Source organism: Calonectris borealis, chromosome 7 (genome assembly GCF_964195595.1).
Source record: "Calonectris borealis chromosome 7, bCalBor7.hap1.2, whole genome shotgun sequence".
Classification (NCBI taxonomy): Eukaryota; Metazoa; Chordata; class Aves; order Procellariiformes; family Procellariidae; genus Calonectris; species Calonectris borealis.
Genome location: NC_134318.1, coordinates 7,307,776 through 7,322,226, shown reverse-complemented (window position 1 = coordinate 7,322,226; position 14,451 = coordinate 7,307,776). Strand labels below are relative to the sequence as shown.

The 14,451-nt window shown below is 41.2% G+C and overlaps 1 protein-coding gene across 2 annotated transcripts; it reads left to right on the top strand.

Moving 5' to 3' along the window:
• Nucleotides 1–313: 313 nt before the first annotated feature.
• On the top strand, nucleotides 314–14,063 carry KIFBP (kinesin family binding protein). Of its 2 annotated transcripts, none has more exons than XM_075154187.1 (7): nucleotides 314–698; nucleotides 2,954–3,052; nucleotides 6,822–6,901; nucleotides 7,012–7,195; nucleotides 9,185–9,269; nucleotides 11,691–11,800; nucleotides 12,536–14,063. In XM_075154187.1, the coding sequence occupies exons 1-7, from the start codon at nucleotides 351–353 to the stop codon at nucleotides 13,412–13,414; spliced, it is 1,785 nt and encodes a 594-aa protein (XP_075010288.1). In that variant the 5' UTR covers nucleotides 314–350; the 3' UTR covers nucleotides 13,415–14,063. The 2 variants fall into 2 exon arrangements, with proteins under 2 accessions (XP_075010288.1, XP_075010290.1); XM_075154189.1 differs by lacking the exon at nucleotides 314–698 and adding an exon at nucleotides 1,746–1,845.
• The last annotated feature ends 388 nt before the right edge of the window (nucleotides 14,064–14,451 follow it).

The following is a 14,451-nucleotide window of genomic DNA, read 5'->3' as shown; positions in this document are numbered from 1 at the left end:
CCTCTTCCTCGAGAGTGTCCCGTGGGCGCTGGGGCTGTGGTGGCCACGGGGGTGCTCCCGCTTGCCAGTCGCCGTCTGCTGATTCTGCACGCTTGGCACCGTTTGCCCTCAACCCCGTCACAGAGGCTGTGGGGAAAAACGCTCGGAATTTGAAACGGGAGGAGAGGGGAGCGCGGGGACCGCGCCGGGGGCCGCTCGCCGCTGTGGTGGCGGGCGGGGAGCGCCGCTGCGGTCGCCGTGACGGCGGGGCGGGGGGAGGGGGCGGGGCCGTCCGCCCCCCACGCCGCGTGATTGGCCGGCGGCGCGTCAGGCGGCGGCGCGCGTGATGCTGGGCGGCCGGCGGAGGGAAGATGGCGGCGGCGGGCGGAGGCTGGGCCGCCGTGTGCGAGAAGTTCCGCACGGCCCGGACGCTCTCGGCCGTGGAGTCGCGCAAGGACCCGGAGACCGAGCCCTACCGCTCCAAGTACAGCGCCCGGGCGCTGCTCCAGGAAGTCAAGCAGCTGCTGAGCGCCGCCGAGGAGGGCGGCGAGGCGCGGCTGGTGGCCGTGCGGCGGGCCGTGCTGGAGTACGAGCTGGGCGTCAACCACACCGACACCGAGGAGCTGTCGGCCGGCGAGGAGCACCTGCAGCGCTGCACGCAGCTCCTGGAGCCCCACCGCCTCTCCCCAGACTGCGTCTCCCTCTACATACAGGCCCAGGTGGGCCGGGGCTGTGAAGGCCGAAGGGGGTGTCTGTGGTGCGGGGCTGTGAGGTGTGCGCTGCCCCGGCTGCGTGCGGCCAGAGGCTCTGAGGGGTTCCGGGAGGCGGGGGTGTATTTGGGTGGCGTCAGGCGGAGGGGGGGTGCTGTGTCTGTGGGCCGTCTGCAGCGGGCTGGAAGCGGGTGACGGGGATTCATGGCACTTCGATCCCCTGATGGGTATGGCTTGTTTAATAGTAATAAACGTCAGGGCTGCTGGCGTTTATTTCACACTCGAAAAAGTAATTCACAGGTGAGGGCTGTGGAGGGATGCTGTTCTCCTTCAGGCTTGCTGCTGGTGCCTCTGGGCATGCAGAACATCTAACCGTGTGTTCTCTTAATAGAAAATGGGTGTTGACAAAGCCGTGTATTCCTCAGGGTAGACTGAGACAGAATTTGTAAGAACTGAACAAGAACAAATTAGGAGAAGACCTCAGTATGTCCAGAACTTATTTGTGATTCCTTAACTGTCATTTGTTGTCAAAGTAAAGTTGGGAGATGCTTTTATTTATGCACTATCCTGAAATGGTAGCTGGTGTATAGTTAGATATCTCTAGACTTTGAATTAAATAGAGCAGTTATTTAGATGTCTTTGTCAAAAATGGCTGCTCTAATTAGAAAAGGCTTAGGAATACTTCCTTGTCAAACATTGCAAAACTGTTAAGGAATTGTGTGTTCATATGGAAAGGCACTAGTTAAACAGGGACGTGTCTTACATTGGTTAAATTGAGTTGTCTGGAATTCGTGAGGTTACATCTGCTCATTGTCCTTCAGTGTGACGGTTTGTGTACACCGCTACAAATCTATTACTCATTATAAGATTGGAGATTGCTTGAGAAGCCAGTCAAAATAAGATTAAGATAACATCTTCCCAGTGTGTGTTCCTGGGGAGTTATTGCTTTTGTGGCTGAGGACCAGGGATTCCATTGTGCTTTTGGACTGGTGTGTATTTTTCTTTATGGGTCACATGCTGTCCCTTGCGTGGGTTTTCCTGTTTCGGGGCCTTTAGGAAACACCAGAATAAAGTTTCTGTGTTACGCATGTGAAGTACTGTGGTCCAACAGAAGACAGCTCTACTATCATCAGGCATGCAGCGGAGAGCAATGATGGTAAATGAGCGTGCCCTCAATTTTCTGTCCCCAGGGCTGTAAAAGGCTTGAGTATTTCATAAAAAAAATTTCTGATATAAAAGCAGTAACTTTCTCCGTGGAAGCGAGAAGTGGCTGTACTTCTCCGTTGGCATGTCCTAGGTTGTAGAGAGTATGTTGTCACAGTACTGACTTCTGTTTTGAAAGAAAGAGCATTCCTTTCTCTTGCTGGGCCTGTTTCTGTAGCCCTACTTCTGATTTCTGAGCTTCTGCGTAAGGACGTGTATGACAGTTTCTGTCTAATTAAATTTGGTCCATTCCACGGCTCGGCTGTGGGCAAAGTATTTCTGTTCATAAACATCACGCTACGTGGTGCTTTCTTTTAAAAATAGTAAAATAAATGGAATTGAAAGAGTCACAAGGGTGGCACACAAGTACACATTCTAACTCTTTTTAAGTATTTTTTCAGCCCTGTTGGATTTTGTAACAACACTGCCTAGGAATTAAATTAGCACATCAGACATGGATTGTTATTAATGCCTTCATCTTTATTAATAAAATTAGAGGTACTTTTTTGTAAAAAGTGGGTTCACAGATGCAGTAACAAGTTACTATGTACGTGGATATACTGTAAATTCGAAGGCAGTAATCCACAGCCTTTGCATCTTAACAGTTCTTTTCATCTCTTTTCATTGTTGAAAATATACAAGCATTCATTCCTAGCATATCTTCTTCCTGTTAAATTTTTCTACAGAATCATGATGACAGATTTCTAATTCCTTGACTCTTTTTAAGATATTTGTGTGTGATATAAAAGCTGCATGAATCAGATGCAGAACGTACTGTCTGGAAACAGCTTGTTATTTGAACACATCAGTCCTAATTTAGCAGAGTAAACACAGAAAACTGCAGTTTGTTAGGTGACTTTTGTATGTATTTGTTGCTGTGTGGTACCTTCCTTTTTGACCAGCTTGCGAAAAAGTGGGCACAATTTTTGCTTTTTGAAATCCATTGTATTAGAACATGTATTAGAACATAAGGATGAAGACTGATAAATGTTTGGAGAAAATGTGTAATGTAAATGGAACAAATGGGAAAATAACTATTTTGTTTTTCCTTTTACCTTTAGAACAATCTAGGTATCCTGTGGTCTGAAAGGGATGAAATTAAAACTGCGCAAACTTATTTGGAATCTGCAGAAGCCTTGTATAATCAATACATGAAAGAGGTACTGTGTTTATTAATATTGTGTCAGGTCTTACTTTGACGTGCCACTTAGTTTTAGTAATCTTTGAAAAAACATATAGTGGATTTGAGTTTCTGAGCTTTATACTGGCTGCTCTGATACTTTTGAAAAGTAGTATGATTTGTACTGCTAGCATAGGAAGAGGCAAACTAGAGAATCACTTGCTAATTTCAAAATGGACTTATTCAGGAAAATAATTTTGCTCAAAAATAACGTTCATAATCCAAAGTTGAAGCCAGGTAGAATTTGGCTTTTAATTAAGACTGTTCTTAATCTTATCTTGGAAATGCTGTAACATGTCAATCCATTGCTTTGAGTGGGAAAAGGAAACAAAACTGTAATATTTGCATGGTTTGCTCTGACTGCACAATATTGCATAGAGGCAAGTAGTTTAGTTCCATATCCAAGAGGACAATCTTATAAACAGCTAAACCTCTCATGCATATTAAACAACCTTTTGAGTTGTGGATTCTGCTGTGTATCAACAAAGACCCCCTTGTGGTATTTTTAAGCTCTTTGCAAAGCTCTTCCTACACTGACTTGCCTCAGGGACAGTTTGTGAGTGAGCTAAAAACATCTGTGGCCTTAAAGGAGCAGTATCTGTGTCTCAGGACAGCTATAAAGTTGGACAGAACTTAGTTTAATGAAATTTCAGTTCAGGTTTTACATGAACTTGGTTTATAGCACAGATTATTCTTGTGGAAATTTTAGAATGAGTTAGTCTTTATTGGTTACTTCCTGCTGTATTACCACTTTTCTAGCCATGCTGGTCTACATCGATAGGAGAGGTAGAGGATCCGGGAAAAAAAAAGAAAACCCACTTGTGCTGAAAAGCTTCTCTGTTTATTTTCCGCCCTCTGGATTGGTTGGTCTAACTAGAAGTAATACATCTCTCTACAGACCCTCTCTCTAATTAATTCCTGATGTTCAACTTAGATACTTACACCCCGCCAAGCATGATATTGTTGGCTTCCACATCGCCTCTAAAAGATTCTGGCACTTGCTCCAGTGATTATGGAATTGTACTGGTGCTAGCAAATATTTCAGTGGATTAAACAATGCTGCCAAATGCTTCATGTTTTTACCGTGGGCTTTTCTGAAAGGGTTAATTTTTGTTAGTTACCTGCATCCATTGCTGGGTAATGGCTAGTGAATATTCCTCCCAGGGCTTTGCTGCCTGGCTAGGGTATAAATACATGACTGTCAACAAGCCCACATCAGATCGCTTGTCACATTGTTTTCCCCAACATTTTTTTATTTGCCTCTTATATTTCAGGGCTTGATATAGCCAAATGTATCTATGTCTAAAGATGCTTTTTTAAAAGCAGCTACACCGAAAGACTGTTTCTGTGGTAACTTTATTGGGCTTGTATCATGTTTCTCTGAAAAGACTGAACTGTATTTGACATAATCTGCAAAGAACTAAAAAAAAGAAAAGCAGGGGATGAGGGAACTTGTCTAGCTGATTTATGGTTTATAAAGAGAACTTGAGTTCCTTGCAGCAGTGTTTGATCTTTAGGATTTTTACAACCATGTCAACATTCATCATTCAGAAATTACAAAAATGTGAATATACTACTTAATATTCCCCATTTTTAGGCTGTTAGGAAGCCTTCCTGTCTGGGAATCTTTGGTAAACTGTAGGTGATTGAGGCATTTTCCTGAACTGGTAGATTTAGTTGTTTACTAACTGGGTCTTGTTAACTTACGAATTGGGTGGGGTTGGTTTCCCCCCTCCTAAAGCAACTAAAGCACAAAAATTATTTCGGTAGGGTTAAAAGATTCTTTTACTTTCTGCTCCTGAATGCTTTGAGTTCACATCTATTTTTAAATTATTTTCAAAAAGTAATTAGTTATTGTAACAACATCGTGCTATTAGGAAAGCTGTTTGATTGTGTAATGCAGTACAGTGAAAATCTGAGGGTGCTAAACTCTATGGGCAGGAGGTTGGGCTAATGAAGTCCACCTGGAAGAGGAGAGTTGCAGAGCTCTTCCTTGGGATGATTAAAGGCATAAGGCTTTGACATCAGAGGATCAATCTGTGGATACAGGAAGGAGACAAGGGTCTAGCTTACCGTGTCATTTCAATTGCTTTCTTTGCAGGAAATCAGCTCTAGTCTTGCCAGAATATACTGCAAATCTTGTTGGAAGGTTTGGGAGCCTTTAAGGTTGTAAGCCTTTGTATCTGTAAAGAAAACAGGATAGAGGGTTACAAATTCACAACTTAAAAACTAATGAGGTATAAACAGAAACCCCTAAAGATTAAAAGGTCATGTAAAAATTTATACCGCTCTGGTAGGTTAAATACATTTTTATTTGTCACTATCTGTTCCAGACCCATTTTTTCATCTTTGAAGATGAATAAAAAAATTCCATTAAAAGCAAACAAACAAATCCTTTCAGGATTTTTTAATGAGAAGAAATATGAACATGAGAGTATGTTTTCTTCCCTTTAATGTTAATGCATTCTCTACTGCTGCTCCTGTCCCTGCTTGAGTCCTTATTATCTTATGGAAAATATTTCTCTGGACTGCTGCTTATTTATTGCCTTACTTTCTCTTGGGCTAAGATATTAATGGGTTTACGAAAGGGCTAGGAAAATACTAAACTGGGCTCTGTTGCTAGCAGACGTGTTGAACATCCTTCAGGATGCACGGTGTAATGGTAAAAAGCCACCTTTAAGAAAGACATCTTCCATTTGAAGTGTGTTATAATTGGCATCTGAACGTACAATTACAAAGGAAATTACATGGACTAATAAAACTTGGCCATAAGCAATGTTCATCTGTTGGGTTTGCCAGTTATGCTGTCTGTAACTTTATTGACAGTTGTTTTAAGGAAAGGTTGAACAGAGCACTGCTGAAAAATATATAGTTGTCACTGTTCTGCATTCATGTCAGAAACTAATGTCACAGCGCACAAAAATAAGTTTAAAATCAGAGTTACTTCTGTGTGCACAGCAATATCTTACTTTCCATTCTTGATCAAGGAAAATAAACTGTTTTGTATGTGTCACGAGATTTGTCTCTGTATAAGGATTCTGACAGAACTCATGGTTTAAAAAACAAAAAAGCACTTATAAATGAAGTAGTTCACATCATTAATAACTTGCATGTAGGTCATGCCTTATATCAAGGTTTAGCAGCTTCATTCTCCAAAGACATTGCCTGTTCTCTCATTCATGTATTTGAGTAAAATAGTCTTACCAGCTTGTGATAAAGGGAGTCATTTCACAGTGGCAAGAGCAGTTTTTACAGCAGGTTTGCTGAGCACTCTGAACATAATGTTCTTTGCAGTACTTCCTGCAGGATGTTGTCTTGTTACTGATTAGTGCAGCTGGGCAAATGAATATTTCACACTTGAGGGTATGCTTAGTATTAAATTGATGATTTATTGTATTTAATTGATGTTATTGTACAAACTAAAGACACCCGATTATAGTCCTGTAGAATCCAGGTTGAGTATTTCTAGTGCAGACAGCATGCATTATTTTAAAGTATGTAAGCAGAAGTCTTCTACAAGCTGAAAACCTTGTAATTCCGTATGGAATTGTGGCTTTCTTCCTCTAAATCTCCTGAGTTTTGTGGAATTGCTCCAGAGATGTGACATTCAGGTAGGTGTAGATGCATTACGTGAAGTTTTGTTGAATTTGGGATTGAAAAATGGTAAATCGGCTGCAGCCAGCAGAGGGAGCACTATTTTACAAAGTAAGAGAAATGTAATTTATTGAATATATCATTTACTCTTGCAGGATGGAAATCCTCCCCTGGATCCCAGTGAACATTTCATGGCAGAAGAAGAAAAACTCACAGACCAAGAAAGATCCAAAAGGTGGGTGTGTAACAACATACCTAGGTTATTATTACTTTTTTGATTTATGAGGTGTATTTAGGGAGGAAAAAAAAAAAAGAAGAAATCTAAAGAGACAATTATTTTTCCAGATTTGAAAAAGCCTATACGCATACTCTATATTACCTGGCACAAGTCTACCAACACCTGGAGATGATTGAGAAGGCTGCTCAGTATTGCCATACTACTCTTAAACGACAGCTTGAATATTGTGGCTACTACCCAGTAGAATGGGCGCTCAATGCTGCTACTTTGTCACAGTACTATCTCTCTAAGGTAATATGCCAAATGTTTTTCTGCTGTAATTGTAACATAAATGTAACTATCAAGTAAGATAAAAATTTAAACAGCTATTTGAGAAAGGGTACCATGTTGAACTAAAAATGTCTCGCTGTAAAAGCACAAGTTGTCTTCTGATATGAAACATCTGTTAGTTTTTTCTGAAGAAGCTATAGTGGCTTCACTTTCCCGTGGTGTTGTGATGGCAGTGGGAAAAATGAGCAGGGGTGTAGACATTAGAAAAGCTCTATAGTTTATGAAGTCTTAGCAGTGATGTGATGTGATGTTTGTAAGTAAAACTTAAGTAATCATTTAATTTTCAATTGTTTCTTATAATCATATTGTTCTCTTACCATACAGAGTTTAAAAACAAAACCATTCTAGGATTGAGGTGTTGTTGTTGTTGCTTCCTGTAAATTATTGTCCTTTGTACTTTAGCATGTGCTTAAGACTTGTTTGAGCCTATGTGAACATTAAAGCAAACATGTAAGATGATAGCTGTTTGCTTCCACACATCTGTGTGGACTCTAAATAATCCACTGTTAGGAAATGCTTCAGTTTTATTTAGGAATTTCTGTATTCCAGATTATTCAAATGCTCTTTTCTGATGCTTGAAAGACTTCGAATCATAGAATCATAGAATCATTAAGGTTGGAAAAGACCTCTAAGATCGTCGAGTCCAACTGTCAACCCAACACCACCATGCCCACTACACCATGTCCCTAAGCGCCTCATCTACACGTCTTCTAAATACCTCCAGAGACGGTGACTCCACCACTTCCCTGGGCAGCCTGTTCCAAGGCCTGATCACTCTTTCAGTAAAAAAATTTCTCCTAACGTCCAGTCTAAGCCTCCCTTGGCGCAACTTGAGGCCATTTCCTCTCGTCCTATCGCTTGTTACTTGGGAGAAGAGACCAACCCCCACCTCGCTACAACCTCCTTTCAGGTCTCCCCTCAGCCTCCTCTTCTCCAGGCTGAACAGTCCCAGTTCCCTCAGCCGCTCCCCATCAGACTTGTGCTCCAGACCCTTCACCAGCTTCGTTGCCCTCCTCTGGACACGCTCCAGCACCTCCATGTCCTTCTTGTAGTGAGGGGCCCAAAACTGAACACAGGATTCGAGGTGCGGCCTCACCAGTGCCGAGTACAGGGGCACGATCACATCCCCACTCCTGCTGGCCACACTAGTTCTGATACAGGCCAGGAGGCTCTTGGCCTTCTTGGCCACCTGGGCACACTGCCGGCTCATGTTCAGCTGGCTGTCAACCAGCACCCCCAGGTCCTTTTCCTCTGGGCAGCTTTCCAGCCACTCTTCCCCAAGCCTGTAGCGTTGCATGGCGTTGTTGTGACCCAAGTGCAAGACCCGGCACTTGGCCTTGTTGAACCTCACACAGTTGGCCTCGGCCCATCGATCCAGCCTGTCCAGGTCCCTCTGCAGAGCCATAGGTATGACTTCTGCCATACCTAAGACAGCTAATGCTAATTTCAATAGTATCTTGTAATTTCCAAGTCTTTTTGATGCATTGATAGCACTAGTCATTAAACAATGCATTGCCAAATACGAGTAAAGGAATCTAAATCTGACTTGTAATGTTGACTGGTGTGTCCCGCTCATTCCGACTAACACCCTGTGACACAGTCTTTACCACAAGACATCACTTCCTTTACCGCAAGGAAGCGATAGTAGCCTAGATCAGAACACTGAAAATGTTCACAAGGTATGTATCTAATATTAAAAGCAAGGCTTGCTATTGTGGCTGTGGTAGAGAGAAAATGGTTGTTTAGAAAATACTCTATTCAGTAGTAGATGTGGGAAAAATTGTCTTTTCTTCCAGTGTCCAGGGGAGTCTGCTCCAGAGCCTCTCAGTTCTATCATTTCCCCTGTGTTCGTGTATCTATACTCTCCGAGGCGAGGGGTTTAGCCAAGCTGAGAGCAGTGCTTGGGCTGCTTATACCAGTGATAAACACTGCTGTTTCTGTTTCTCTCAGCAATGCTTTATGGAGTCCCGACACTGCTTAGCAGCGGCCAGTGTCATTTTTAGCCAAGCTGGACAGGTGCCATCTGCTGAAGACAGTAAGTTCATATAAGAGGTTTGAATAAAATATTGTGAATTAAGCATCATTGATACATAATGTTAGAAGTGCAGTCCAGCAGTATGTACAAAACTTATCCCAGTGCTAAATTTCTAAAATCCTTTTAATTAACAGTAAAGTGGAATGTTTCTGAAGACCTGCTACTACAGCTTAAGATTGACTATGAGTAAATCCTGTGAGGAAAAATGCAAGTGCTTCTTGCTGGTGTTTCAGAAAGCATACCAGTATAAAAGTGAAATTTAAACCAATAGCAGTTTCAGTAGTGGCAGTGTCTTGTTCACCCATTTGTCCTTGTACGGGTGCTTAAAATGCACCTTTGTTTCTCCGTGATCAGAGGGCAATGATGTAATGAACCAAACCAGATGCTTCCTGGGAATAGTTTTAAAAGAGGGAGGGAAACTGCAGCTCTTAAAAACCCCAAATCCAGTAGTTACTTGTATTGTCTTTTGTTGCTGGATGCTGCAGCCTCATTAACGGCTATTTTTGGAGTTGTAGCTCCCTTCCTTCTTGTTTTGGGTATTGATGCAAAGGAATGACTTTGTGGTTCAGTGCAAAGATCAATAAAAGAAACATTTGGAGAACTGACCACAATTTTAAGGACCTGTGGTTACATGGTAGTGTCAGTACTCAACATAAATCCTCTGTTTTAGGCTTAGTCTTTGCTTATCTACAGCACAGCCTTTCAAGTTCTGTGTCTTGGGCAACTGAAAGCTTCAAATCAATAGAGCTTTAACTCGGAGAGAGTGAGCAAGTACTCGGGGTAGCCCCTGTGTGAGTTCCTAACTCTGGCTTTGAACAGTGAATATATTGGTTAACTTTTAATGGGTTGAGCTGTTTAGAACACAAGCTCTTTAATCCACTGATGTTGTTATTTCAGGTTAAAATATAACCTGAATAGACACAACTGAGTTTTATTTAATTGAAGTTTAGTGATAGAACATTAATTTAATTGCTTTTATTATTTCTCTTAGCTCAAAAAACATAGAACTCTATGCAGTTTCCTTTCTTACTATTTGAGTACTTTGAGGATGATGTCCAAAAGCTTTTTAGTTTCAGGGAAACAGGGCTGTTAAGAGTCAGGTCCTGCTAATCTGTTAGGCTGTTTTAAAACAGTGTATTACAAAATATTCAGTAGGTCTGAATCAGTGTTTATGGGCTTCCATAGCTACCTGACTGCACAGTTGTCAGAGTTCATTAATACGAGACTTAAGCCAAAAAGTGAGGTTATGTTTTCGGTAGGTATGTAGAAACATATAGTCAGTTATGGTTTCAAATTCAGGCGCAAGACTGGAAGTGGTAGATAAGAGTCCTATTTTTGATTGTACTTTATAGAATTCTTGTGTGATTTTTTTTTTGTCAACTCAACTAACTTCTTCTATCTTGACTTCCTCCTACACCAAATGGGAGTAGTGATATTTGTGTTTGTTTCAGTAGAGTAGACATTTATCCTATTTTCCCTTCCTTTTCACGGTACAGAGAGCTGGGCTGTGGACTTGAAGATCATTATGCAGGAAGTTGTAACTTACGGAAGGACTAATGCTTAATCAGCATTGGCCACTCCCAAGCACATTCATTTTATCATGTTAATTGAAATATAAACAAACACAGAAATATTTAGTAAAGGTGCCTTTTCTTAGATTAGCAACAATTCTTATTTCCTTAATAAGAACAACTTGATTGGCTCTAATGAAAGATAATGGACTCAGTGGATCTGAGTCTGAAGCTGGCTTTTTATTTGGTGAACAGGAATGCTAGTGTCCCCTCATTGTTAGCTAACTCTCTGCCTTCTGCCTAGAGGCTGGGAAAGGAGTTCTCCGAAATCCATTCGGTTTCTGAAAACGTTAGCTTGAGACATCAGCAGTGCTGCTAGTTGTAACAGTGGGTAGAAAAATACAGAAGCTGCAGAGCTAATAAATCTTACGTTGGTACCAGGTGCATTAACCAAGGGCAGTTTCCCCTACCGTTGTTCCCTTTTTTGGTAGCAAGTCTGGGGCCCGTTGCAGTACAAATGCCCTAATCATCCTCAGAAACAATTACTGGGCAGGCAGCTGAATCTCAGAAAACAAATTGTCTTGATTTCTTTCTCTTGTTACAAAGAGACATGAAAATCTTTTCCAGTAAAACACCTCCAAGATCAAAGGTCTTTTTAAGCATACATTATGATCTTTTTTTTTTGTAAGAATTCATGCATGACAAATCCACGTTAATCTATATTAATTTCTACCAGAATGACAGTTTCCAGAATTATTATATAAACTGACACAGAGAACATGTTTCTGTCTAAAAACGAGGAAAAAATAATTAAATACAAGTAACGTATTCTTTGCATGTAACATTTGAGGTTCTTGCTGGAGTGCTTGACTTCTCTTAAGGTTTTTATGTGTTTATGTCCATTCAATAGATGAAACGGAGCAAGACCAACAGGACCTTCGACAGAGAAAAGCTGAAATTGCAAGATGCTGGATTAAGTATTGCCTGAATCTCCTGCAAAGCGCTCGGAAATTACTTGAGGTAACAGAAAATCTCTTCTGTAGCTGTCATTGTTTAAAAACAAAGTCTCTTTTGATGTTTGTAACAGGAATCAATTCATAGTTGGTAGCAAATGATAAACAGTTGCCTAATGAATAATACAGTAGATGCCTGCAATGTAGCAGGTGTTTCATAGTATGCTTTGAGTTTAATGCAGCCCTTAGAAATAAGCACGGATAGGAGATCAGCTCTGTAGTGTGATCAGTGCACTGCTTGTACAGCGACTTCACAAATTTCTCTCCTCTCTGCTGCATTTTCTTGCGTCTTGATTTGGTAGATCATTCCTTATTTAATTGCTAGTAACAACATCTTCTTAATATGCAACAGTTTTGTGTGCTGGTGTTCTCATTCATTCAAGCCTTTGATTCATTCGAGCGTTCATTTCATTCATGTAATCATTCATTCGAGTGTTTAAAACTCAGCATTTGCTGAAATGCTTTGCAGAAGCAGGGCCTTTAGGCTTTACATTTTGTTTTGGCTATATTGTCACACAGGGTGGGGAGACTAAATTGTCTTAGTCATATGTTTTTACAGAATCGAGACTGTAATTTACATGATATTTTGTGAATATAAGGTCTAAAATGCCAACGTGTCTTCTCTTCTGTCTTGTTGCTTACTAGTTTGTATTTCAAAGGTAACTCATAAATAAAATGATTCAGTGTAAGTCACTCTTCATAAGCCACATGCATTTTTAATTAGTATGCTCTGTCATTTCAGGATAACATAGGAGAACTGGATCCAGACAGGCAATTGGAACTTAAAGCCCAAAGGAAAAAAGAGGAGGATGAAAAAGAGAAGGGCAGGAAAAAAGCTGTCCTTTTTGGGACGAGTGATATATGTGACTCTGTCTTAGCCATGGAAGAGAAAGTGAGCAGCGTATATCCTTTAGATTTTCAAGAAGCCAGAGAAATCTTCCTAGTTGGTCAGAACTATGTTCAGGAAGCAAAAGAGTTCTTTCAGGTTGATGGTTATGTCACTGACCATATTGAAATTGTTCAGGATCACAGTGCTTTGTTTAAGGTACTTGCTTTCTTTGAAGAAGACTATGAGAGACGTTGCAAAATGCACAAGCGTAGAATAGACATGCTGGAGCCTATATATGCAGACTTGAATCCACAGTACTATCTGTTAATCAGTAGGCAGCTTCAGTTTGAACTGGCTGACACCTTTTATGAGATGATGGATTTAAAGGTAGCTATTGGTAACAGGTTAGAGGAGCTAGACTCCCACACAATTAAAAAAATTAATTCTCTGGCTCAGTTAGCGATCAAATATTATGAACTCTTCTTAGATTCTTTGAGGAACCCAGATAAGGTGTTTCCTGAAGAGCTCGAGGAAGATGTTCTTCGCCCTGCAATGGTGGCTAAATTTCATATTGCACGACTATATGGTAAGCTTATTACTTCGGATAGCAAAAAGCAACTGGAAAATATGCAGACATCATTGGAATATTACACATTTCTGGTAGACTATTGTGAGAAGTACCCGGCTGCTGTCCGCGCTGTCGAAACTGAACTAGAACTCAGTAAGGAGATGGTGGGTCTTCTTCCAACAAGAATGGAGAGGCTAAGAGCAAAACTCTGTCCGTTCATATAACTACTTGCCTTGAAGGAAATGTGCACTATTAAAATGATATCTGTCAAAACCAGTGCTGTCAGCTTCTGTACTGATTGATAGAGCTAAGGTGTCTACAGTTCGGCAGTCCACCTAGAGCCTGCAGTAGTATAACTTTGTGAGAAACTGGGCGCTCTCCAGTTCAGTAGCTCACCCACACTAATGGTATAAACTTTAAAGTGAATGTCCAGCTAATGCTTTGTATTGTTTGTCCTGTATGTAAATATAAACCTTTTCTCCCTTACAGTTTTTTCCTTCAGCATATGGTTCTGTTTCTAAATGTAGTGCTGTATGAAAATTGTTTCTTTTAAGAGAATCTGTTTCTCTAGGAAAATTTTTCTAAGAAACCTGAGGCACGTTCTTCCAACTAGAATATATTTTATGTCTTCTAACCTTTGTCCCCAGAAAACTATCCATATGAAGGGAACTTTATTTTCAGTATTTATTTTGTATGTTGCTCAGTGTTTTCTTTGTTCCCCTGTTAATCAAAACCTAGTTAATAGAGGCTCAATAAATGGACTAGCTTGGCTAAATGTTTTTTTCAGAGTCCTTAGAATTCTGTTCCCTTGTGTCTTACTAAGATATGATATACGTTACAAATTTGGCCAAAATAAATAGTTGTGAAAGTGTTTCCACGTGAGTGTCTTCAGTAAAAACACGTGAGCAATTGAAGTGCCAGAACTAAGCGCAAGAAAGCAGCAAACTTTCTTGCTTGTGGTGGGAGGAGATACGCGGCCCTTAGTACACTGTGGAGAATTCACAGGGGAGAGGTGCTGTGCTCTAGTGCTCCAGACAGTTGCTGAATACAGCTTAGAGGCCTGGGATGCCATGGATGGCTTCTTGCCTCGTGTTGGTCAGGGAGCCCCGGTGCTGTCTTAGCAGGAGCTGCAAGTAGGGACCTCTCTGAAGTTGCTGCAGATCCCAGCGCTGCCGAGGCGCTATTCAAAATCTGCCTGTGTGCCATCGATGGCTGACTTCTCTGTTAAGGCTGTCCTGGCTGTCATTAAGGACCTGCTGAT